This window comes from Mustela putorius, unplaced genomic scaffold (assembly GCF_011764305.1).
Source record: "Mustela putorius furo isolate JIRA1106 unplaced genomic scaffold, ASM1176430v1.1 tig00003909_pilon_pilon_pilon, whole genome shotgun sequence".
In the NCBI taxonomy this organism is placed as follows: Eukaryota; Metazoa; Chordata; class Mammalia; order Carnivora; family Mustelidae; genus Mustela; species Mustela putorius.
This window is the reverse complement of record NW_025422057.1, coordinates 15769868-15795546: the sequence shown is the minus strand read 5'-3', so window position 1 is coordinate 15795546 and position 25679 is coordinate 15769868. Positions and strand designations below refer to the sequence as shown.

The 25679-nt window shown below is 41.3% G+C and overlaps 1 protein-coding gene across 22 annotated transcripts in view; it reads right to left on the bottom strand.

Annotated features, from left to right (window-relative positions):
* The window catches only part of ABLIM1 (actin binding LIM protein 1), a 300318-nt gene that overhangs the window by 52529 nt on the left and 222110 nt on the right, over positions 1-25679 (bottom strand). For all 22 annotated transcript variants that reach the window (XM_004763809.3, XM_004763811.3, XM_004763805.3 and 19 more), the window contains exons 7-8: positions 3317-3404; positions 27-85 (exon numbers count right to left, since the gene is read on the bottom strand). In XM_004763809.3, the coding sequence (XP_004763866.1) occupies positions 27-85; positions 3317-3404 (147 nt within the window). The remainder of the gene's footprint in view (positions 1-26; positions 86-3316; positions 3405-25679) is intronic.

Genomic DNA, 25679 nt, shown 5'->3' with positions numbered 1-25679 from the left:
CACCACAGCTCTCATCGTTTCCTTACCCGCAGCTTTTCCTCAGTCTTGGTCGATTGCTTACAGTCGGGATGCCAAACGGTGGAACCTGGAAAGACATGATGCCCGCAAAGAGTTAAAGGAAATAGAAAGAAGACATAGTCCTATTAGCCAGAACTTCTGAGAACAGTTCATATTCTTCTCTATCAGAGGAGAGTGTGAGAGCCCTGGGACCAAGTGAATTATGGCAACTCTAACCACCAGGTGAGTTTTCCTCACCCAGCCTGAGCTCGCTCTAGAAAGGTCATAATTCTAGACCACAGAGACCACTAACAGGCACAAGAGTGTTCTGACACGAGAGATGTTTGATTCTTGACTGAGTGTTGTTGCTGTCATTTTGGACCATATTATTATCCTTTAAAAGTCACAGCTGTATTTAATTTAAACAGAAGCCATAAACCATGTTTATAGAACATCAAAACAACCAAGCAATTTAGATGAGGGAAATAGAGTCAGACAGTCCATACCCAGAAGCAAAACTCACTGAATTTTTTATTGATCCAATTACACACGGTCATCTACAAAGATATGGAAAATTAAGCCAACTCGTAGAAAGGTCAAAAGTTATGTTATAAATGCAGAAGTCTTCTTTAACTTTTAACCCTTTAATTAAGAACAATAAGAACAACAAAAGTCTCCACTCTCAAGTGAGTGAAATTACTAAGTGTCATTTTCTGTCCCTGAGTCAATACCTCACCTTCTCTGAGAATGAAGCCCTTCCTTGGAATGGTGCACGCATCCTAGAACTAAGCACAACACTTAAATCCTATAGAATGCTCTTGTAAGAATTCAAGTCCTCCAGTATGACTTCGTATGCCTAGATATGTATGTCATTTATACAGCTGTGGGTCGGACCTGTATGTAAGTCCTATGTTCGTGGAAGGAGACGCTCAAATATGGTTATGGGCAGAAGAGCCGTAGGAGCACTGGATAAGACTTGAGCAAGTGAAGTTACTAAGTTGAAAGCAGCGAGTAAATGATATGAATTTACTAAGTCTCAGGAGGAACATCAGACCTGTTAAGTCTTTACCTCTTCAAGCAACCACCTGTGTATACTTGAAAATTCACCAATTTAAAAACTCTTGAATTATTTTACACCACTGATCTAAAATAGATAAAATAATATTCATGATAAGGATAATACCTTTCCTATCAGAATAATACTTTAATCCCTACTTAACAGTCATCCTATCTTGCTTAACCCAGAGCCAATAAATAAATAAATAAATAAATAAATAAAGGGGGAGGGGAAAAAAGGGGGGGAGATGAAACAAACAAACCAGACAGACACATAGTCCTTTTAGCATTAGTGTTTACTCTGAGGCTGGCTACAAAGCACAGGAAATCCTCTTAATGTGGGTGGCCCAGGAGTAGCATTCACTCTGAAGGTTTTACTGAGTTGGAACCCTTGGCCAGATCACTAGGTTTGCTCACAGGGTCACACTATTCTCCGTAGGTCAGATGCACAAGGACTGTGACGTGGGGAACATGTCAGATGCTGAGGAAGATGAACTACTCTTTCTTCAAGGACATGTCGAAAGGGTAGGCAAAGGGCACTGAAGCCCAACTCTAGAAGCCATTTACAACCACCCCCGGAATTCTGAGGGCAGCCCATCTTAACGGACGGTTGTTTATTTGTAGTATGAATATGTTCTCATTGGCGCACAGCTTGAAATCACTCTCTATTCAGGTTCCAGAAGCATGTGAACGTGCAGGGCCGCACTGAGAGCCTTTGAGTCTCAGTTCCCAGCAGACACGGAGTTGCCACACACTCTTGTGTCTTTGTTTATGAGTACTAGCATAGACACACTAAATCTAAAACAAAGCCTGGAGACCAAATGGAGAATAAATATCGATTCCATGCTGAAAATGCAAAGTGACACCTGCCTGTGGCTATGGAGACTCACAGCCTGCCCTCAGAGACTGTGTCATAAAAAGTCCACGTGAGACTATGGGTTTGGGGGCCTGTCACTTGTCTTTATTGGGTCCTTTAAAATTCAGTGACTTTTTTCATCAGAATTTTCCAGACTGATCATTTAAAAGTAAGTGATATTTGGATTGTCAATTTCTCATAGAGGCAGCATTTTTCAGAGAGTAGATTAAGACTTTGCTTTAATATTCAAGAATCATGTCCGTTGACTTTCTTCATTGTATAAAAACAAAATAGAGAGCAAAGGAACCATTCATTAAAAATACACGTAGTGTTAAGTGCAGAGAGACAAAGAAATGAGCGCGAAGGCAGATGAGACCTGGTAATTACCAAACTGAATGAGCACCAGCTTCCATGGCTCTCGGTAATTTTACTGATAAGCCCTTGTCAATTTAATGACTCTTTCTCCGGCTAAAAATAGTAAAATGTTTGTGCAGATGGTGCTGTTTGACTGGAAGAGAATCCTCCCCCGAGCTTCTCGCTGAGAAACATCAGCATTTTAGGGGAGATAAAAACTAGTCATGGTTGGACACTGGGAAAATTTCTCAAAATGATTTTCAACTTGAAAAAATCTGGGGGCACCTGGGTGGCTCAGTCGGTTAAGCATTCAACTCCTGATTTGGGCTTGGGTCATGAACTCAGCATTGTGAGATGGAGTCCGGTTTTTGGCAGGGAGCCTGCTTAAGATTCTCTCCCTCTGCCCCTCCCACCCATCAGTCCCCCACATCTGATGGCCCTCTGGTAATGAGTACTTCTTTGCCACCAGAAACTTCTCCACTTCTCTTTCAGGGACTCTGGAAATGTTCTCTCTCACCCTCCTGCTATCTTTCTTTCAGTATGAGAGCTATGTCATCTTAAGGGGATGAAATACATCTATGATGCAATTCACCAAATATGAGATGATATTCTTCCTGAAAGCTTGCATCAGAGCAGGCTGGAGGCATCGAAAAATCCTTCTCGCGGGGTAGTGAAAGGAGCAAAGACAAAGTAACATCTAGAAATGCTTTTTCTTTCGTCTTGTTTCCCAACCTCCTGGGGAAGGCTGGGAGGAGGTGTTGCTAATTTTCACTCTTGCCTCACTTCCATGGGACCAAACATCAATTCCTATGCATTCACTCCAGAAGCAACGCATTCCTTTGTTAAACAGACTCAGGGGCTCATGGCCAGCATGTCAACTGCTTGGCTGACTAATACTAACTGATGAGGTAACTTTTGGCCACGCTCATTTTGGATCTGGGGAGCCTTGCAGCTAATGAAATGCCTCCTCTCTAAAAACAAACAAACAAATGAACAAAGCAAGGTTTTCCTTCCCCAGATGAGAAGAACTTATGAATTCCGGAGACACCTTACCTTGAAGATACATTTCCTCTCCTTCGGTGAACATCTGGTTGCATCTGCTGCATCGTGCACAGCTGGGGTGGTAATGTTTGTCACCTGCCTGCAAGAGAAGAGGGAGGGACTCTTTAGTTTGCACCTTGTCACAGCTCCCAGCCTCTTTTCTGGACCTGGGGATTCTCATATTTAGCGGATTTTTGCTAAAAATAATAAAACCTATCTAACGTGCATCAAGATGGGAAAAACCAAAGTAAAGGACATCATTCACAGCTTTCACCTTAGGAGAACCCCAAATTCCTGTGTTGCTTATAACAGTATTTTGCCAAAGTCTTCTATTAAGTGTTTTCTAAAGAAGGCATTTTACTGAGATGGCCCTGAATTATTCATGAGCTTTTCACATTCCTAAATATGACAGATGCCATCACAGCAGGTGTTGACTTCCCCAAAGCAAAATGTCACCGGACACAGGGACCATTCTCTAGACAGGTGCCAAGTCACATTAGAGTCATGGTCCAAATGCATGCCTGACAAAATGAAATCTTTTCATTTATAGCTTAGCAAAAAATCTTCACCACCTAAAAATTTTCTAGTATACTCCACAATGAAATCATTTTATCAACCAAGAGTGAAATATTTCTTTTGCATGAACCCCGTGCTATGGCAGTGCCGAGAGCCAGAAGTAGCAGCACCCTCTATGTTTGCATAAAATCTCAACAGGAAATCAGAGGCCAGGTAGTGACTCCTTTCTCACACCCTCCAGGAGAAACTACAAAAGCCACTTAGCAACAAGAGTGTGAGATGGTAGTTGGTTACTCAAGGCACTCAAGTGGAAAAAAACTGAAGATATTTGAAAATAGAAGCCAGGAATGAAATCTGTTCAATGGTGACAACTGGAAAATTCTAGAAGTGGTGCTCTTGTTTTGCTCCACACACTATTATTTAATTTTTCTTCCCTAGGGCATGAAGGAAGCCTAGGCAATGTCATGTAAAGTAGCTCCTTCCTCTAGGCCATCCAGGGTCAAATGTGAGTGAAAGGAGAAAGAAGTCACTGTAAGTTCTAAAGCACTGTAGTCCAGCTGGGATGTTAATGCTGAGAGTTCCCAGCCAGTTAGGACAATCTCGGGATTCTCAAGGAAAATGTAAGTGAAAGAATTAAGGCACCTTTACAGGAAGTTTGTGTAGTCTACAGTGAAAAGCACACTCCCCAGTAAACTGGGAGTAGGAAGACAGATCTTCAAACTGATACAATGTATCTATTGTATTTAGTGGCACAACATTAGCTGCATTCTCAACAAAGAGCACCAAGACAATGAATTACGTTTTCACCAAAGCTTTTTTACATTGTTTTAGTCCTAGCCAATGTGATAAGGCAAGAAGAAATAAACATGCAGGTCATTAATGAAAGAGTTCAAACAGCTAGATAAAAAATAAACATATAAAACCTCACAACTTTCTACAGACTAGCAAAACAAATTCCGTCAGTGTCATGGGAAAACAAGACTCCATTTCTAATACCAACAAACAAACCCTTCAATGCAAGATCTACATAAAGAAAACTATAGAATTTAACTGATGGACAAAAAAGGCTAACAGGCATATAATATTTCTGGATGAGGAAACTAAATATTTAAAGATGTCAATTTATCTAAAATGAACCTATTAATGCAATGCATTTCCAATCACAATACTCATAGGAGTTTCGTCTACAGACACCTTGACAACCTGATTCTGTAAGTTCATACGGAAGAAGAAAAATGCACAAAAAACAGCATCAACTAAGGGGGGTTTTCCCTCCCTGACATAAAAAAGTTATTCTAAGGCTCAAATAATTCAAGTGCTTTAATACTGGTACAGAATTAGAACATAAGTCGTGAAACACATAACTTAGGAAAGCCAGTCACACAGCTCTACACAAGAAAAGCCAGTCACACAGCTCTACACAAGAAATTTAGTTTATGATAAAGAAGGCATTTCCAGTGAGTTGCAAAATGGATTATTCCACTAACAGTAAGGACAATGGATTCTCCATACAGAGAAAGGTAAAGCTAGATTCCTAATTCATAACCTACAAAAAAAGAATTCTAGAGAGTTACAGAGCTAAATACAGAAACAAAAATGTAGAAGTATTAGAAGGATTTATAGGAGATAATTTAGTACACTCGGGATAGGAGTGCTTTCCTAAACAAGGCAAAAATCTAGAAACAATGAAGACAGATAATGACTCTGCACATACATAAAAATGTCTAGACTTAGAAAAGTTAAAGGAAGAGTAGCGGGGAAAATAATACTTGTCATGCAGGCCACAAAAAAGATTATTATCCAGAATATATAAAGACAATCTCTAATAAAAAGTAAGTGGCAATATGGGCAAAAAGCAATTTCCAGAGGACACGTAGAAGACCCAAAAAATAAAGAATTAGCTCAACTCCACCAGGAATCAGGGAAACACAATTTAGGAAAAAAAAAAATCTTTCCTCACTAAACTGGCAAAGATAAAGAGAAGACTAATGTGAGGAAAAAGGCTTTCTCACAGACTACTGGTGAACAAAATTCTTTTGAAAGGCAGCTTTGGCAATATTTTTTCAAATTTAATATGCACATAGGAAGCTAGCCTACAGAAACTCTCATACCTTACAAGTATATGTACTTAAGAGTATATGTATTCAGGATCTCAACATTATTTATAACCTCAAAGAACAAAACAACAGAAAGCAATCTAAATAACCTAAATAAGAAAGTAGTTAAATAAAATATTGAATCATATGTAGCCATTAAAAGAATGAAATAAACTTACACGGAAACAAACCAATGCAGCCAAGAGAAAAAAAATCATCCAGAAAAACAATGCCTATAATATAGTCACATGAAGTACTGGCTCAGAGTGTGGAGATACTGGGGTAAGGCTGACTGGATTCAAATCCTGTTTCAGCATTCTATGGTCTTGGGAAGGTGGCAGGCTCTCTAAACATTCAGCACTCCACTGTTGTAACTACCTCATAGGACGTGATTAGGGTGAATGATCATATGATATTTTGAAAATGGTGCAGCACATCACTACATACGGTAATCCTAGAAACAACAACAATGAGCAGTAACACTCTGAACAGAGGTGGTCCCAGGGCCATTCACAAAAGAGAAAGTTTGTCAGTACAGGTTGGCACGCTGGTAAAAGCCCCCCCCCCCCGTGCCTGTTCTTTCCAAGGACAGGTATAGGAGGGTAACTGTGTTACACAAACTGTCATACGAGGTGGATGGAAGATACACCAAGGTCCCAAGCAGCAGGGCTGTGGTCTAGAAACCATGAGCAAAAACACTGCTAAGAAACAGTATCATCGTAACGCAGGCACTCGCTCATCTCACAATGCCGAACGTGTCAAGTAATGCAGGGAGCCAGAATCAAAGGCCACTTCACAGCCCTTCAAAGGTCTGGTTTTGTAGCAGTGCGAGCCCGGGGGACCACCCAGTCTCAAGGGCAAGGGAGCCTCTGCTTTGCATGGGAAAGTCACTTCCTCTCTTTCATTTCTTCTTACTCCAGTACCCATGACGGTTCACAGTCAAGCCCTACGCACAGGGCCAGGAAAAGGGATCAGAGCTGATCACAGATGTGGGCTCCTATGCGAACCAACCCCCAACATGGACGTAGCTTAATCAAAGTCATTTACACTGGAGTCTGTCTACAGAAGAAGGAAAAGTATCTCAGATCATGAGCAAAATGGAAGACCAGTGCCTACATACGAACAGACAATAAACATGTAAATCATTGTGAAGAGGAGGCTATTGATTACAAACTTTTAAAGCAAACTGTGGGCTTTGTTGTAACAGGTGACTTCATAAAGGACAGTGACTAGGTAGCTGGCCCCAAGCCCACAGCCCAACATCCCGCTGTGCCTGAGCCTGTGGGGCCAGATGTGTTGCAGGGACACCGCCCCCACCCCCTGGCCGCTGCTGAGCTCCACAGTGGCTGTTTTCCACCCATCTTTCTACCCTGCTATGTTAAAAAAAGTACAGCCTATTTTGTTCTTTTTCACATATTCAAAATGCACATATTAAAAGTCTACATTCTGGCTGGCATTGAACTCTATGAAAAGTAAACAATTTGCTTATTTAGCTGAGTTTTATAAAACACCTGCCTACACATTCAAAGTGGAAAAAATGGCTTGCCTTTAATAGTGCTGATTATGTCAGACTTCTGTGGTAATTATTACTATTTGGTTAATCTCTAAATTGGAGCAGGAACTTGAGCATACAGACTAGAATACCATCTGGAGTAATACCATTTACTATAAGGCAGGATATAGTTTAACCCATCAATTTATTTTATTTTATTTGAAAATCCACCGTCTGGCAGAGGAGATAATTCTGAATTCCTTGTGGATCAGGGGGTGCCCTGGGAAAGGACTACCATGTTTGCAACCGCCATTCCTTAATGTGCTACCCATGAGACCTCAATGATGTCACTACCTAACCTCTCAAGCCTCCAGGCCCCTCATCTGTAAGAAGTGAAGGGCTGGATTAGACCATTTCAAGTCCCATGCAGCTGCAAAATTCTGTGATTCTGTGTGAAATCCCATACCTCTACACGCTCACACAGCAGTGTTAACCGGAAAGCAATTTGGGTAGAGAAAGGAAACTCTTGATGGCAGGGAATGGGGTTAAAGCAAGGACTCTCTAGTGCCTTATACCAAGGAGGATTTCTGGATGCCCTCAGGCCTGTGCCAACTCTAACAGCCCACCGGAAGTAGCAAAAGAGAACTGTGATTACAGGACCCATCCTTGGACAGATAATCTGCTTGCCTGATAATCTGCTTAGCTCCTGTATGACCAACTATACTTTTTAGTTCTTCTTTACCCTCTTTTTCTTGCTCTACTCCTAACAAGAGCTCAGGAGATGGGGAAGAGGGCCTCTGAGGTCAATCTTCAGCCATTTATACTAATGTTCTACCTACTTCAAAAAGACACTTGCAGATTCTTATCAGAGAAGGTCATGATCTATAAACAACTGGACAAAAACCTTAGAGGAAAAGAAAATATAAGGACTCCAAACTCAGGCTAACCTGTGATGATCCAAATTTCTCAGCAGATAAGGAAAAAAGAAAACGGGCCACTAGAAGTCTCACTGTGAAAAAAAAAAAAAAAGAAAAAAAATGGCCACATATAACTGTCACTAGACAGGCAAGGTTTCCCAGTCTAAATTAGTAACAGTCATTATAGGCTGAATTTCCACCAGGTCTGGCTCTGTGCCAGGCATTGTATCAAGGACTCTAAGGGCCTGCTCTCCCAACATTTCTGTCATTGTAGGTGCTATTTTACAGTCCTAGACTGCAAGCAAAAAAACTACCACTTAATGTGGCCAGTGTACTCGGAACCCCCAGTGCTTCCAAAAAGTAGAGCCAGGCCTACCCTCTAAAAGCACCAAAGCAAAATCCTGGAATTGAAAATTATCTTCCACACTAATTTTGCTGATGGTTGGCAACGCTGAAGTCATTATTTCTTACACAGACCCTTGAGAAAAACCAAGGGTGTAACCCTGAGAGATAACTGATTGTAGTCATTTCCATATGGGGAAGTTAAGCTATCAAGGTCTAGGTTGCCTGTTTTTTTTAAAGTTCTAACTTGATTCAGAGACGATTTGCTTAGAACACCCGAAGGAATAAACAAATTGCTTTCCTGTCCCCAAGACTGTTGCAAACACAGCTCTGGCTGATAGTGACTTTAGATAAAGGGCATGCAAACACTTTAGAGGTAAGTGTGTTGACCTAGATCAGGTCTTTGCTAACATTACTGTGTATAAGCAACACCCAAGATCCTTTTAAAAATGGGTTCAATTAATGGCCTTAAGGTGGAACCTAGGAATCAGCTTCTTTGTCTTACAAGCAGTGAAATGAGTACACAAATCATCATGACCTGGGGAAATACCAGTCATGGTGGTCTCCAAACCCTAAACCCAATAGTAGATGAGGAGGCCAAAGAAGAGTAACAAGGATCTGTCACTTACACAGCAGGTGCACAGGTGGGAAAGGAGAGCCAGAATCACCTTAAGTTCCCTGTCTTACTCCTGCAGAAAGGCAATGTAGGGGCTGACTCAGCCTTCTTTGTGTTTGCTGTTTTTTCCTTGAAGCGGGAGAAACTGCCAATGGGACTGGAATGGCTTGATCTCCAAGTTGAACATCACTTGTTTCAGGAGTGGTTTTTGTTTTTGTTTTTGTTTTTCCTAATGCAGGATCCTGAACAGGCCAGATAATGAGGGTGTGCCTTGGCCCAAAGTCTGTATTCTGGGCAAAGGTTAGTAAATCAGTTTGCCCAGGCAGTGTTTGTGAAGCCCAGAGGGCTCTACACAAGTCTATACAAAGCCAACCTGCACAGATGAGAACATCCTTCAGCCAGACACTCTTAACCACCCAACCGCAGCTGCAGCCTCTGCTCCAAACATGTATGCTGTGTCAGAGGGAGGGGTGGTGGCTCATCTTTCCCTGCGAAGATGCACAAAACAACAGAGAGAAATACACCACTGCCTTCCAATGATCTGATGCCTTGCTGCTCAAGATATAAAAGAACTCCCTTCTATTTTAAAAAAATACTTCTTTACAAGAGACAGAGAGGGAGAGGGAGAGAGAATATCTTCAAGCAGACTCCCCACTGAGCATGGAGCCCAATGCAGCACTTAATCTCAGGACCCTGAGATTGTGATCTGAGCTGAAATCAAGAGTTGGCCACTTAACCAACTGAGCCACCCAGATGCCCCTCAACTACCTTCTTTTAATGAGGGGTAAAGAATGAAGAATGTGGTAACATCCCAGTGTACATGCATATCCCATTTTTACAGATGGTTATTGCTTTCTCATCTCCTTCCAAAGAATTAAGTGCAAAAACTTTAAAGCAGTCTTTACACTTTAATAGTGCTAGATAAATGTTATCTGTGAATGTGTGCATTCCCCACAGGACCTAACCAGTGTCTTTAAACTGATCTATAGATTCAGTTCAATCTCTACCAAAATTCCAGCTGGATTATTTGTAGGGACTGAAAAGCTGATCCTAAAATGTATGTGGCAGCACAAAGGATGTATGAAAGTCAAAAAACTTCAAAATAATAGGATAAAGTCAGAGGACTTATACTATCAGATTTCAAAAGTTTCTATAATGCCAGAAGTTATCAAGACAGCATGGACTGGCACTAGAATAGATATACAGGTTAATGGAGTAGAAGAGAGAATTCCAAAATAAACCCCCACGTTCATGGTTAACTGATTTTAAGTTAAGTGTGAAGGCAACTTGCTAGGGAGGGGATAGTCTTGCCAACAAATGACGGGACAGTTACATATACATATTCAATCAAGCCCCTACCTCACACCATAAAGGAAAAATGAACTTAAAAATGGGTCATGGACGTAAATATAAAAGTTAAAACTATAAAATTTCTAAACAGAACATCAAAGAAAATCTTTGTGATTTTGGTTTACTATTTCTTAGATATTCTACAAAAAAATAATTCATTAAAGAAAAAAGATTGACAAATTGGATGTCCTCAAGATTAAAATTTTTTTCTCTTCAAAGGACATCATGAAGAAAATAGAAAGATGAGCCATGGATTGGAAGAAATTTGTGCAAATCATATGTCTAAAAAAGGACTCATATCCAGAATATATAAAAACCAATTACATTTCAAAATAAGAGGCCAAGGAATGGGAGAGAAGCAAGATGGTGGAGGAGGAGCAGATTGAAATGACATCAGATCTCAGGAGCTCAGCGAGATAGTTACCAAACAATTCTGAATACCTACAAACTCAACAGGAGATCGAAGAGAAGAGGAGACGCTATTCTAGGAACAGAAAATCGACCGCTTTCTGAAAGGTAGGACATGTTGAGAAGTGAATCCAAGGCAACAGGAAGAGAGACCATGGGAGAGGGGCTGGCTCCCAGCAAGCTGTGGAGCAGTAGAGCACAAAATCAGAATGATTAGAAGTCTGCTCTGGGGAAGGATGTCACTCCAGTGGCTAAGTGCCCTATGGAGTCCTCGCAGGGACAGTGTGGAGTCCTTGCAGAGACAGTGTGGTCTCAGGACCCCATGGAGTCACAGAAGGATTGAGGGTGTCTAAGTGTAGCAGAGCTTGCAGGTATCAGAGCGGGGAAGCCAGGTGCAGAGACAGAGACAAGGAGTGAGGTCTCAGCTCAGGGTTACCTTAAACTGTGATCCATGGCACAGTCAGGGCACTGCTCTTTGAGCAGGGATCCCACATGTGGCAGATCCGGGGAGACTCACCTTCCTCCTCTGGAGGCAAGAATCTGCTGGGTTTGGAGACTCCAAAAGGGGTTGTGTGTCAGAGACAGAAATGCCTGATCACAGGCCGGGTGAGCTCGGAGTGTGACTGGAGACCAGGGAGATGGGAGTAATTGACCCCTTTTCTCTAAGGGCACACTGAGGAGTGGGGCACCAAGCTCTCAGCTCCTCCAGGCTGTTGACTAGGAGGCTGCCATTTTCACTCCTGTCCTCAGAGCTCTACGGAAAGTGTTCAGGGAATAAAAGCTACCAAGAGTGAACCCAAGGAGATTACTTAGCCTGGACCCTGGCAAGGGCGATGCAATTCCACCTCTGATAAAGACATCTGAGAACCACTAAAAATCACTACAACAGGCTCCTCCCCCAGAAGATCAGAAAGAACATCGAGGCAAGACCAAGATCACTGCTCAAGAAGAACAGTGGAAGTCCAGAGATAGGGGAAAATAATGCATGGAATTCATGGCTTTTCCCCATGATCCTTTAGTCTTACAAAGTTAAATTTAATTTTTAAATTTTTTTTTCTTATCCTAATTTTTTTTAATGTTTCCTCTTTCCTCTTTCAATGTGTTTCAACTAGTTTGTCTTAATAATACCTTTCTGAAAAAAAAATCTTTTTAAACTTTCATTATTACAGTCATATTTTATCCTTCATTGTGTTTAACTTATTTTTTGTATATATATATAGGGGGTTTTTTTCTTCCTAAAAAATTTTGGGATACAGTATCTTCTAATAGATCAAAATATACCCTAAACCTAGCAAAGGGCTTTGTACTAGTCTCCAGCCAGAGCACATCCCCCACCAACCTTTTTTTTCTTTCTTTTTCCAACCAACTTATCTTATCAATTCCTTTTTTAGAATTTTTAAAAAATTTTATTCTTTACAGTCATATTCCATCCTTTCATCATGTTTACCCTTATTTTTGTATATATATATACGCTATTTCTTTAAAATTTTGAGAGGTAGTTTATTCTAAGAGACCAAAATACATCCAAAATCCAGTGGGTGGCTCTGTTCTATTCACCAGTCTAATATACATATATATTAATTTTTTTACCCCCCTCTCCCCTGTTTGGGGTCTCCTCTGATTTGATTAGCGTACATTTTTCTGGGGTCTTTGCCACCCTTTTAGTATTTTCTCATTCATATATTTTTATCTGGATAAAAATGACAAGGCAGAAAAACTTACCACAAAAAAAAAAAAAAAAAAGAACAAGAGACAGTACCAATGACTAGGGACCTAATCAATACAGACACTGGTAATATGGCAGATCCAGAGTTCAGAATGACAATTCTCAAGATGCTAGCTGGGCTCGAAAAAGGCATGGATGATATTAGACAAACTCTGTCTGGAGAAATAAAACCCCTTTCTGGAGAAATAAAAGAACTAAAATCTAACCAAGCTGAAATCAAAAAGGAATTAATGAGGTGCAATCAAGAATGGAGGCTCTTACTGCTAGGATAAATGAGGCAGAAAAGAGAATTAGTGATATAGAAGACCAAGTGACAGGAAATAAAGAAGCTGAGCAAAAGAGAGACAAATAACTACTGGACCACGAGGGGAGAATTCTCTCTCAATGAGACAATATTAGAATAATTGGGGTTCCAGAAGAAAAAAGAGAAAGAGGGGCAGAAGGTATATTGGAGCAAATTATAATAGAAAATTTCCCTTATATGGCAAAGGGAACAAGCATCAAAATCTAGGAGGCACAGAGAACCCCCCTCAAAATCAATAAAAATAGGTACACACTCCATCATCTAATAGTAAAACTTACTAATCTTAGTGACAAAGAGAAAATCCTGAAAGCAGTTATGGACAAGAAGTCTGTAACATACAATGGTAGAAATATTAGATTGGCAGTCGACTTAGCCACTTTCTATCAGGCCAGAAAGAACTGGCATGATATATTCAGAGCACTAAATGAGAAAAATATGCAGCCAAGAATACTATATCCAGCTGGGCTGTCATTGAAAATAGAAGAAGAGATAAAAAGCTTCCAGGACAAACAAAAATTAAAAGAATTTGCAAACACCAAACCAGCCCTACAAGAAATATTGAAAAGGATCCTCTAAGCAAAGAAAGAGCCTAAAAGTAGTAGACCATAAAGGAATAGAGACAATATACAGTAACAGTCACCTTTTTATTTTAAAGATTTTATTTATTTACTTGACAGAGATCACAAGGCAGAAAGACAGGCAGAGAGAGAGGAGGAAGCAGGCCCCCCCCTCCTGCAGAGAGCCCAATGCAGGACTCGATCCCATGCAGCACTCGATCATGACCCGAGCTGAAGGCAGAGGCTTAACCCACAGGCAATACAATGGCACTAAATTCATATTTTTCAATAGCTACCCTGAATGTAATTGGGCTAAATGTCCCAATCAAAAGATAAAGGGTATCAGAATGGATTAAAAAAACAAGACCCATCAATATGCTGCCTATAAGTAACTCATTTTAGACCCAAAGACACCTCCAGATTTAAAGTGAATGGGTGGAAAACAATTTACCATGCTAATGGACATCAAAAGAAAGCTGGGGTGGCAGTCCTTATATCAGATCAATTCGATTTTAAGCCAAAGACTATAATAAGAGATGAGGAAGGAGACTATATCATACTCAAAGGGTCTGTCCAACAAGAAGATCTAACGATTTTAAATATCTATGCCCCTAACATGGGAGTAGCCAACTATATAAACCAATAACAAAATCAAAGAAACACATCAACAATAATACAGTAACAGTAGGGGACTTTAACACCCCCTCACTGAAATGGACAGATCATCCAAGCAAAAGATCAACAAGGAAATAAAGGCCTTAAAGATAACTGGACCAGATGGACATCACAGATATATTTAGAACATTCCATCCCAAAGCAACAGAATATACATTCTTCTCTAGTGCACATGGAACATTCTCCAGAACAGATCACATCCTGGGTCACAAATCAGGTCTGAACCAGTACCAAAAGACTGGGATCATTCCCTGCATATTTTCAGAACACAATGCTCTGAAGCCAGAACTCAATCATAAGAGGAAAGTTGGAAAGAACTCAAATACATGGAGGCTAAAGAGCATCCTACTAAAGAATGAATGAGTCAACCAGGAAATTAAAAAAGAACTTAAAAAATTCATGGAAACAAATGATAATGAAAACACAACTGTTCAAAATCTGAGGGACACAGCAAAGGCAGTCCTGAGAGGAAAATATATAGCCATATAAGCCTTTCTTAAGAAACAAGAAAGGGGGATGCCTGGGTGGCTCGGTCAGTTGGGCCGCTGCCTTTAGCTCGGGTAGTGACCTCAGGGTCCTGGGGTTGAGTCCCACATTGGGCTGCTTGCTCAGCAGGGAGCCTGCTTCTCTCCCCGCCTCTGCCTGCCACTCTGCCCACTTGTGTGCTCTCTCTCTCTCTCTGACAAATAAATAAATAAAATCTTAAAAAAAAAAAAAGGAAACAAGAAAGGTCCCAAGTACACAACCTAACCCTACACCTAAAGGAGCTGGAAAAAGAAAGCCTAAACCCAGCAGGAGAAGAGAAATAATAAAGATGAGAGCAATAATCAATGAAATAGAAACCAAAAGAACAACAGAACAAATCAACAAAACTAGGAGCTGGGTCTTTGAAAGAATTAATAAGATTTGATAAACCCCTGGCCAGACTTATCAAAAAGAAAAGAGAAAGGACCCAAATAAATAAAATCATGAATGACAGAGGAGAGATCACAATGAACACCAAAGAAATACAAACAATTATAAGAACATTTATGAGCAACTGTACACCAGAAAATTTGACAATCTGGAAGAAATGGATGCATTCCTAGAGACATATAAACTACCAACACTGAACCAGGAAGAAATAGAAAACCTGAACAGACCCATAACCAGTAAGGAGATTGAAGCAGTCATCAAACATCTCCCAACAAACAAGAGTCCAGGGCCAGACGGCTTCCCAGGGGAATTCTACCAAAAATTTAAAGAAGAATTAATACCTATTCTCCTGAAACTGTTCCAAAAAACAGAAATGGAAGAAAACTGCCAACCTCATTTTATGATCCATTACCTTGATCCCAAAAGCAGACAAAGACCCGATTAAAAAAGAGAATTGCAGACCAATATCCTTGATGAACACAGATGCAAAAATTCTCACCAAAATACTAGCCAATAGGATCCTACAGTACATTAAAAGGATTATTCACCACGACCCAAGTGGAGTTTATTCCTGGGTTGCACGGTTGGTTCAACATCCACAAATCAACCGATGTGATACAATACATTAATTAAAGAACAAGAACCATAGGATACTCTCAACAGAAGCTGAAAAAGCATTTGACAAAGTACAGCATCCTTTCTGGATCAAAACTCTTCAAAGTGTAGTGATAGAGGATATATTCCTCAATATCATCAAAGTCATCTATGAAAAACCCACAGCAAATATCATTCTCAATGGGGAAAAATTGAGAGTTTTTCTCCTACGATCAGGAACACGGCAGTGATGTCCACTATCACCACTGCTATTCAACATAGTACTAGAAGTCCTAGCCTCAGCAATCAGACAACAGAAAGAAATTAAAGGCATCCAAGTCAGCAAAGAAGTCAAACTCACACTCTTTGAAGATGATATGATACTTTATGTGGAAAACCCAAAAGACTCCACTCCAAAACTGCTAGAACTTGTACAGGAATCAAGTAAAATGTCAGGGTATAAAATCAACATACAGAAATCAGTTGCATTTCTCTACACTAATAGCAAGACAGAAGAAAGAGAAACTAAGGAGTTGACCCCATTTACAAATGTAACCAAAACAATAAGATACTTAGGAATAAACGTAACCAAAGAGGCAAAGAATAAACTTTAAAATAAATAAAATAAACAGAAAACTATAAAGTACTCATGAAAGAAATTGAGGAAGACACAAAGAATTGGAAAAATGTTCCATGCTCATGAATTGGAATACCAAATATTGTGAAAATGTCTACGCTACCTAATGCAATCTACACATTTAATGCAATCCCAATCAAAATACCATCTATTTTTTTTTTCAAACAAATGGGACAAATAACCCTAAAATTTATATGGAACCAGAGAAGACACCGAATAGCTAGAGGAATGTTGAAAAAGAAAGCCAAAGTTAGTGGCATCACAATTCCAGACTTCAAGCTCTATTACAAAGCTATAATCATCAAGACAGTATGGTACTGGCATAAAAACAGACACACAGATCAATGGAACAGAACAGAGAGGCCAGAAATAGAGCCTCAACTCTATGGTCAACTAATCTTCAACAAAGCAGGAAAGAATGTCCAGTGGAAAAAAGACAGTCTCTTCAACAAATGGTGTTGGGAAATTTGGACAGCCACACGCAGAAGAATGAAACTGGACCATTTCCTTACAGCACACACAAAAATAGACTCAAAATGGATAAAAGACTTCCATGTGAGATGGGAATCCATCAAAATCCTTGAGGAGAACACAGGCAGCAACCTCTTCCCCCTCAGCCACAGCAACTTCCTCCTAGAAACATCACCAAAGGCAAGGGAAGCAAGGGCAAAAATGAACTACTGGGATTTCATCAAGATCAAAAGCTTTTGCACAACAAAGAAAACAGTCAACAAAACCAAAAGACAACTGAAAGAATGGGAGAAGATACTGGCAAATGACATATCAGACAAAGGGCTAGTATCCAAAATCTATAAAGAACTTATCAAACTCAACATCCAAAGAACAAATAATCCAATCAAGAAATGGGCAGAGGACATGAACTGACATTTCTGCAAAGATGACATCCAGACGGCCAACAGACACATGAAAAAGTGCTCCACATCACTTGGTATCAGGGAAATGCAAATCAAAACCACAATGACATACCACCTCACACCAGTCAAAATGGCTAAAATTAACCAGTCAGGAAACGACAGATGTTGGAGAGGATGTGGAGAAAGGGGAACCCTCCTATACTATTGGTGGGAATGCAAGCTGGTGCAGCCAGTCTGGAAAATAGCATGGAGGTTCCTCAAAAAGTTGAAAATAGAGCTACCCTATGACCCAGCAATCACACTACTGGGTATTTACCCTAAAGATACAAATGTAGTGATCAGAAGGGGCACATGCACCCAAATATTTATAGCAGCAATGTCCACAATAGCCAAAGTATAGAAAGAACCTAGATGTCCATCAACAGATGAATGGATAAAGAAGATGAGCGGTATGTGTGTTGTGTGTGTGTGTGTGTGTGTGTGTGTGTATACACAATGGAATAGTGTGCAGCCGTCAAAAGAGATGAAATCTTGCCATTTGCAATGATGTGGATGGAACTAGAGGGTATTATGCTGAGCAAAATAAGTCAGTCAGATAAGGGCAATTACCATATGATCTCCCTGATATGAGAAATTTGAGAGGCAGAATGGGGGGTTTGGGGGATAGGGAAGGAAAAAATGAAACAACATGGGAACGGGAGGGAGACAAACCATAAGAGACTCTTCATCTCACAAAACAAACTGAGGGCTGCTGGCGGGGAGAGGGGGTGAGAGAGGGTGGTTGGGTTATGGACATTGGGGAGGGTATATGAAATGGTGAATGCTGTGAAGTGTGTAAGCCTGACGATTCATAGACCCATACCCCTGGGGCAAATAATACATTATAATGTTAATAAAAATAATTTTAAAAAAAGAGGCCAAGCAACTCGGTTGAAAAAGATGGGAAAAGATTTAAATAAACACTTCACAAAAGATATATGCACGCTGAATAAACACATGAAAATATTTTAAACACCCTTAGTCATAAGGGGACTAAAATGAAAACCACAATGAAAACTACACACTGGCTACAAAGCCTATAATTAAAAAGACAGACGGTACCAAGTGTTGAGGAGGATGTGAACAAAGTGATACATTCATCCAATGCCGATGAGAATGTAAAATGGTACAGCTAGTTTGGAAACCTCTGGTTTCTCAAAAAGTTGAGCATAAATATACCATGTAACCCAGCACTACTCCTCCTAGGTTTTGAACTAAAAGACATGATAGCATATGTCCACATAAAGAGAGAGAAAGGAGAAGAGAAGAGAAAACAGAAAAGAAAAGGAAAGAGCAGGGTTGGGGTTAGGAGACCTGACTGGGAAGACAGGAGGAGCTTTTTTATTCACTATCCACAGTGACACATCAGGGCACACACACACTCATTCCTTTTGGGGGGTGTGGTGTCCAGATTCTTTTGGAAAGCTGTTGAAAAATATGGATTCTTTTTCCAGAATAAAATGTACCTTTACATATACAGAAAGCAGTATATACATATAATATCATATTGTTAGCAATTATCTGAAGACTTGAACATTTATGAAAGGATTTAAAAACAGTTTGTTAATCTAATTATTATTTCTCTGTCTTCAGAGGCAGTACCATTCTTTTTTGTATGAGAAGAGAAACTGGACTTCTGGGAGATTAACTTGCCAGCACCACATGAGAAGTTGAACTGAAAACCTGGACAACCACATTCACATTAATGTAGCTACTGGGACTCTCTGGGCTGGTTCTTTGACTTGTGTGCTTTCACACACAGTATTTAATTGAATTCTCTTCTGACCCTTTGATATAGGTGACATTAAAAAAAAAAATTTTGGGAGGGGGCGTCTGGGTGGCTCAGTCGTTAGGCGTCTGCCTTTGGCTCAGGTCATGGGATCAAGCCCCACATCAGGCTTCCTGCTCGGAGGGAAGCCTGCTTCTCCCTCTCCCACTTCCCCTACTTGTGTTCCCTCTCTCACTGTGTCTCTGTCAAATAAATAAAATAAAATAAAAAATTATTATTAAGAGAAGGGGAGTCAGAGCAGACTCCCACTGAGCAGGGAGCCCAATGTGGCACTCGATCCCAGACTTCAGGATCATGTCCAGGGCTGAAGGCAGTTGCTTAATCAAATGAGCCATCCAGGTGCCCAAAACAGGTGGCATCATTCTTCTTGTTTATGATGGTCCAAGTGAGGCTCAGAGACCTCTCAGTCTTGCTGCTCCAAGACCAAGGTCATACAGCTGAGTGTCAGAAGCAGAAAACATCCCAGATCTGAGGATACGAATTCGATTCTCTTGGATCAATACCACCACACCTACATTGTTTTTCATTTCAGAAATCCTAGTCAACAAGAAAATAATTCCCCTGTGGTGCAAAAAGATGGTTAAGATGATTGAGAAGAGACATTTTATTAACCTCTATCTTGGGTATTTTGCCAAACTGCAAGGTGGAGCAAATAACTAAGATTGAAGACAATACATAATTCTGAAACTAATCAAGGTGAATGTCTACATTTGAAACTAACCTCTGCAGCTCTGTGCTCCCATTGTCAGATGTGTTTACTTTTGCCTTGGGTTATTATGGCTGGACTGTCTGTCCCACCCCACCATGCAACAGGGAATGGAAAGAGATGGGCTTTGGAACCAAGAGAACCCAGAGGTCTGCATTCTGGCCTTGCAAACATTGTGGTTTTGGGCACTCTTCTGGAATAATTTCTTATCTGTAAAAACTGGCATGAGAATGTCTACCATGTAGGATTATTATAAAAACTAACCAAAGGTAAGTTAATAGCAAAGTATCTGGTAGCAGTCCATGTTGGTGAGCTGTTTCTCTCTTTCACATTGGATTATGCATTCCTTTGAAGACACAGGCCACACCTATACCTCCATAACTCCAATCTCTCTTGCTCTCCACCTAGCAAGTGCTCTAGAAACCTCTGGCGAATCAGTATTAGAAACCCTTACCACGGGACGCCTGGGTGGCTCAGTTGGTTAAGCAGCTGCCTTCGGCTCAGGTCATGATCCCAGCGTCCTGGGATCGAGTCCCACATCGGGCTCCTTGCTCCGCAGGGAGCCTGCTTCTCCCTCTGACTCTGCCTTCCACTCTGTCTGCCTGTGCTCGCTCTCACTCTCTCTCTCTTACAAATAAATAAATAAAATCTTTAAAAAAAAAAAAAAAAAAAAAAAAAAAAAAAAAAAAAAAAAAAAAAAAAAAAAAAAAAAAGAAACCCTTACCAGAAAACCTCTACATCAATTAGCCACCATACCCTGCACAATTACAGCAGCCCAAAGAGAAGTAATAGATGAATTTTGGTGCCCCAGCTACAATTTCATTATTTACTTGTTTCCAGACACTGTGCTAAGCACCTCATAAACCATATACCATTCGACCTTCCCTGAAACACTGAGAGCTAGGTGTTAGACCCATTTAACGGATGAGGAAATCAAATGATAGTGAGATCAAGAAACTGTCCACAGTTAGTGAGCTAGGGATAGATCTGTCACCTGAATTCAGGTCTGTCCAACTCCAAAGAGCAAAACCACCCCCTGCAACCTTCCCAGCCCTTGGCAGCTCAGTTAAACAAGGGAGTCCCCCCACTACCCCCACTGCCCCCACTGAGATCCTCCTTCGCTCCTACAACTTTATAGGATCATCTTTCAACTTCTTTTTCTTTCTCTAAGAATACAAAAGAAAGTTTACCGTGCAAAATTAAGGACTTCCTATTTTACAATTTGCTAATGTTAAGGAAAGACAAATTAACAATTTGTTAATGTTAAGGAAAGGAAATTTCTTAAGTCCTTTACAAAAATTTTATTTTCCCTGTCCCTCCTGCCCTTAACTATCAACAATGTGATCAAACGTTATTTAAAAACCACTATAAATAACACCAAAGCCTTTCAAGCCAACTACCCTAAATGTTCTTTCTTGACACAGGCGATCTTCATGGTATGGGGCAGTGTGATCCCGAATCCTTGTAAAGCAGGCCCAGCTGCTCCAACCTGTTGTTTTCAGATTCAACAATACAGCAAGGTCAAGTCTCCAAGGTACCAAACTTCCTTGAAACTAAGAACTGATTAAATAGCACAGATAACATCATCCCATTAGTCTCTTCTGATAAGTTATAAGGAAATGCAAGATAAGTTACAAGGAAATGCAAGGGTAGTCCAGAGGGTAGCCAGTGACCCGAGGATTTGGTGTTGAATTTCCTTGGGTGTTAGCTGAATTTGGTATTCCCTGACCAGGTGCTTTGTTTGTGGTTACTGCAATCTGTCCCACAGTTTGGTATTTTCCTTTTCGTGGTCATCAAAGTGCCATGCATTTTACCTATTATATCATTTTGTTCTCCCTTACAAGGTAGGAGGTCTTGAACATACTTTCTTCTCCTTCCTTTCTGGAGTAGGAAAGAGGACTGCTTTTATTTTTTCATTTAGATAAACTTCTTTATTGATGTATACCACGCACTGAAAAAAAATGGACAAACTGTATTTCATAAATGCACCATAATTTTCAATGGGCACCCAAAGCAAGAAAGAGAACATTTTCTGCACCCAGAAGCTCCCTTTCCGCTCTTCCCCAGTCACGTGACTTCTATTCCGTACATGGACGTCCAACTCCATAGGCGAGTTTTACCTGGTTTAGAAGTTGACATAAATGGAAGCAAATATGTCTGGCTTCCGTTACTCGACGGAACAAGGACTACCCATAAGGCTGCATGTAGTTTTCTTCATTACATGTTGTGACATGTATCCCTTTGTGTAAATGTGCTACATTTCATTTATCCATTCCACTCTCGGTGGTCATTGGGGTAGTTTGAACGCGTTGGACGCTCTCAACAGTATTGCTGCGAAAATTCCCACCTGTGCCTTTTGGTGAATTATATCCAAGTTCCGGCCACGCATATTACATAGGAGCAGAGGGCACATGGCAAGGTCACTGGGAATGTGTATGTTGAACTTCAGTGGCCACAGCCAAACCGTTTTCCAAGGTGGTTTTTGCCTTTTATTACAATTTTAATCTGAGAGGAATTTGAAGGGATTAAATAAGAAGAATCAAATTAAGAGCACTTGGCCAAATGGATTCCCAGTGCTTTTCCTAATCTCTGTGAAGCAAATGATTTTTTTTTTTTTAATATAAAATGGTCTCTAAGTAGACGTGCTGTAGCTCAATCCCCTTGGGTCTCCATTATTCCAGGTCCTCCAGGGTGCCACTGAACAATTTTCGATCCTTTTTTCATCCTTGTCCTTTTGTTGGCCCTATTCTTTCAACTGATGGGAGATGTGGGTGGAATGCAAATAATGCTCATATTTAAATCCTAAATTGACTCAAAATCAGCAGACAATGGCTGGCTTTGCCTGGACCACTCTGCAGAAGTCTTGGCCACGCAACCTCAAAAGTGGCTTCTTCTAGTTAGCACCAGGACCCACTGGGAAAAGTAAACAAGAATTGGATTTGGAAGGCTGAGCACTTCAGTGGCTACTAAGAGTTTAGTGGCTACTCATGATTGAGCTTAGACATTTCTTATACCCATTACTTTTATTGGTAATAATACCTTGACATTAGTTCTATAGTAGAACACTTATTAAGTGTGTTCCCATTTAATCCACCCAGGGCTTTATGGGGTACCCTATTACTTTTAGGCCTATTTATGGGCTCAGAAAAGTCTTCAAAGTTACAGAGCTAGGGTTCGAATCTACGGTTTTTGATAAAGTCCACTCTCCCCTCCCCCACAACCTGCTACATGTCAAGGGTCAGAAAGACTGAAAATCACTTTGGTGACTTGAACAGCTTAAAAGTAAGAAGCTTCTATCCTCCCTCTCAGAAATTACCACAGAGTACAGGAGCTAACCACCCAGGTAAGATCCAGAACTTCGTAAAGCTATCCTTCGTACAACAGTGACTCACTTGAGGTAATAATGATAACTTGAGATCGTTGACAAGGACCTTGGTTCCTGAGGACTCCTTAGGAGAGACTCAATCAGCCTGTTTTAGACATATTATTAGGCTGCCCCAGTTTCCATATGTGCAGTGCGGGGCGGGCAGGGCGGTGGGGGGCGGGGAGGAAGGTAGATGTCTGAGAAATCTGTTTTATTAAACTTTCAGAATGAATGGATACACTGGGACCCAACTGCTCACTTCCCCCCATCCCGGTTACTTCCCAAAGAGACGTGTATATTCCAGAGCGTTAAAAAGGTGTAAGATACTGGTCCTGCCTTGCTTGCAGGACTGCGGTGTAGGTAAAAGAAATGTAAATTCCACATAAATTCACTCTGACAACACAGCACAGGGAGGGAGAGGATGAACCAGGCTCCAAAACCCTGAATGCTTCTAGTTTCTTTACAAACACTATGTTCTGAAAGGAATTTTCAAGGGGTCTCTTCAGGAAGTTGAAGCCTGGAGGGAGAGACTCTTGGAATCCAGTGGAATGTGACTGTGACGGGGCCGCTGGCTAGCTGCTGCTCTGCCTGCGGTGAGGACTATTAGCACAGTTCCCGGGAAGGAACACTGACAAAAGCATCACGCTTCTGGCTGATTCTGGCTGAGTAGGACTCGCTTCCCAAACGCGGACACCACCCTGCAGTCAGGGTCAAAGGTTTTCCATCCTTTCCTTTCTTAACACCAGAAGATAAATATTTGCCTTCAAGTTCAACACTCTTGAAACCTAATCCCAACTAGATCATTTTTGACTCTTGCGCAAGGATAAACGCTTAAAGTTCCTTGTTGCTTGTGATCTCATTCCTGGTCTCCCTTCCAACAGGAGAACACGCTGGAGTCAGGAATGTGTAGCAGCAGCCCAAAGGGGCTCTTTCATGCCAGCCGCTCCAATGGAATCAATGATCAATACATGGGTCCTGGTGGCCAAATGGCACAATTAAAGGCATGGGGGGGGTGTGCGGTAGGAAGAAGTATGGATTACAGTATGGGATTACAGATTACCAGATTACAGGACTGGCCCCTTTACTGGCTGTCTTGGTAATGACACTGCAACTTGTGGGAAACACGCAGAAGGCAGGAGTTTTTTAAAATTAAAACACTGAAGTTTTCACTACATCGGCTGATTGAATTTAAATTTAAAAAATTTTTTGATGTTATTAGTTGTCTAGCGTACAGCAAACGTGTTGTCCCAATTCAGTGAGATTCCTGTTTGTCAACAGCTTTTCTCAGCCTGTTTGCTAACTCTACAGTCCATTTCAGTTCTGTGATTTCTTTCCTTCTCCGGGAATTACAAATGATTTCCCATCCTATCCCTCTCTTGTTTCCTTCCTTGGTATTTCTATTCTAAGACAACTCTTACAGAACTTGGTTGGAGTTGGGTTCGTGGTCCATGCCTCACTCTGGAGAGTCCTGGCTGACGCCTTACATGTTATTTCCACAAAATCATTGCTCTAAGCTGCTCCAAGTTATCAACGCCTTTGCAGATGGTTCAGCTCTCGGGCTGCCGAAAGCATACTATCAGACTAAAAATATTTTTTCTTCCCTAGGGTTAGAGGAGCCTTTGGGGTGGGAACCATTACTAGACCAGTCAGAAAAACACAGCTTGCTTTTAAAAACATCCTTGTCTGATTTCCTATCCCATTGTGGCTGGATTTCACCCCCTTTTAACAAACAACCAGGCTTTCCAGCCCTGAATCTCCAGGGCCCAGACTCTATCATTTCTCCGGGAGCGGTAGGGAGGGGTGCTTCCACCCATCCCCGAGTGTCTGTTCTAACTGCCAAAAGGAATAAAAAACAGGGTGAAAAGTAAGTAGGAGGGAAGGTGTGTGAGGGATTCAGGACCCCTGGGTTTGGCCATGCCCCAAATCAGAGCCCACTGAAGACACCGCCTGGCCCGTGCCTCCGGGGGACAGGGACAGCATTTCTGTATCCTGCAGAGAAACAGATACGCAGATTTACTTTCCAGACTCTACAGGCTGGGGGCTGGGGTGGGGAGAGGGATGTTTGCCTGCTGAATCCTCGGGATTCCTCTGGAACCGCTGGCGGCAGGGAGTACAGCCACAACAAGCAGGGAGTGGCAGGGAGTGCCAGGGAGTGCCTTGCAGGCAGGTCCCCTCCCAACGGCACCTGCCGGACCTCAACCCGTAAAATCAGGTGACAGGGGACCAGCCGGAGCAGAACCAGGGACCCTGCCATGGCTGGATGCTGCCACGGCTGGATGCCAGGACCTGGAGGACAGCCTAAGCCACGCACGTCAACCCACGATTTTGTGAACTTTGGGTTCCACTGTGTGTATTCCTACGGCTCCGTAACCTTCACCATCCCAGACCGCTTCAGCTTCACCAGAGCTGACGTCATGCCTGCACCTGGCCTCAGGGCAGCAGACCAGCCTGTGTTCT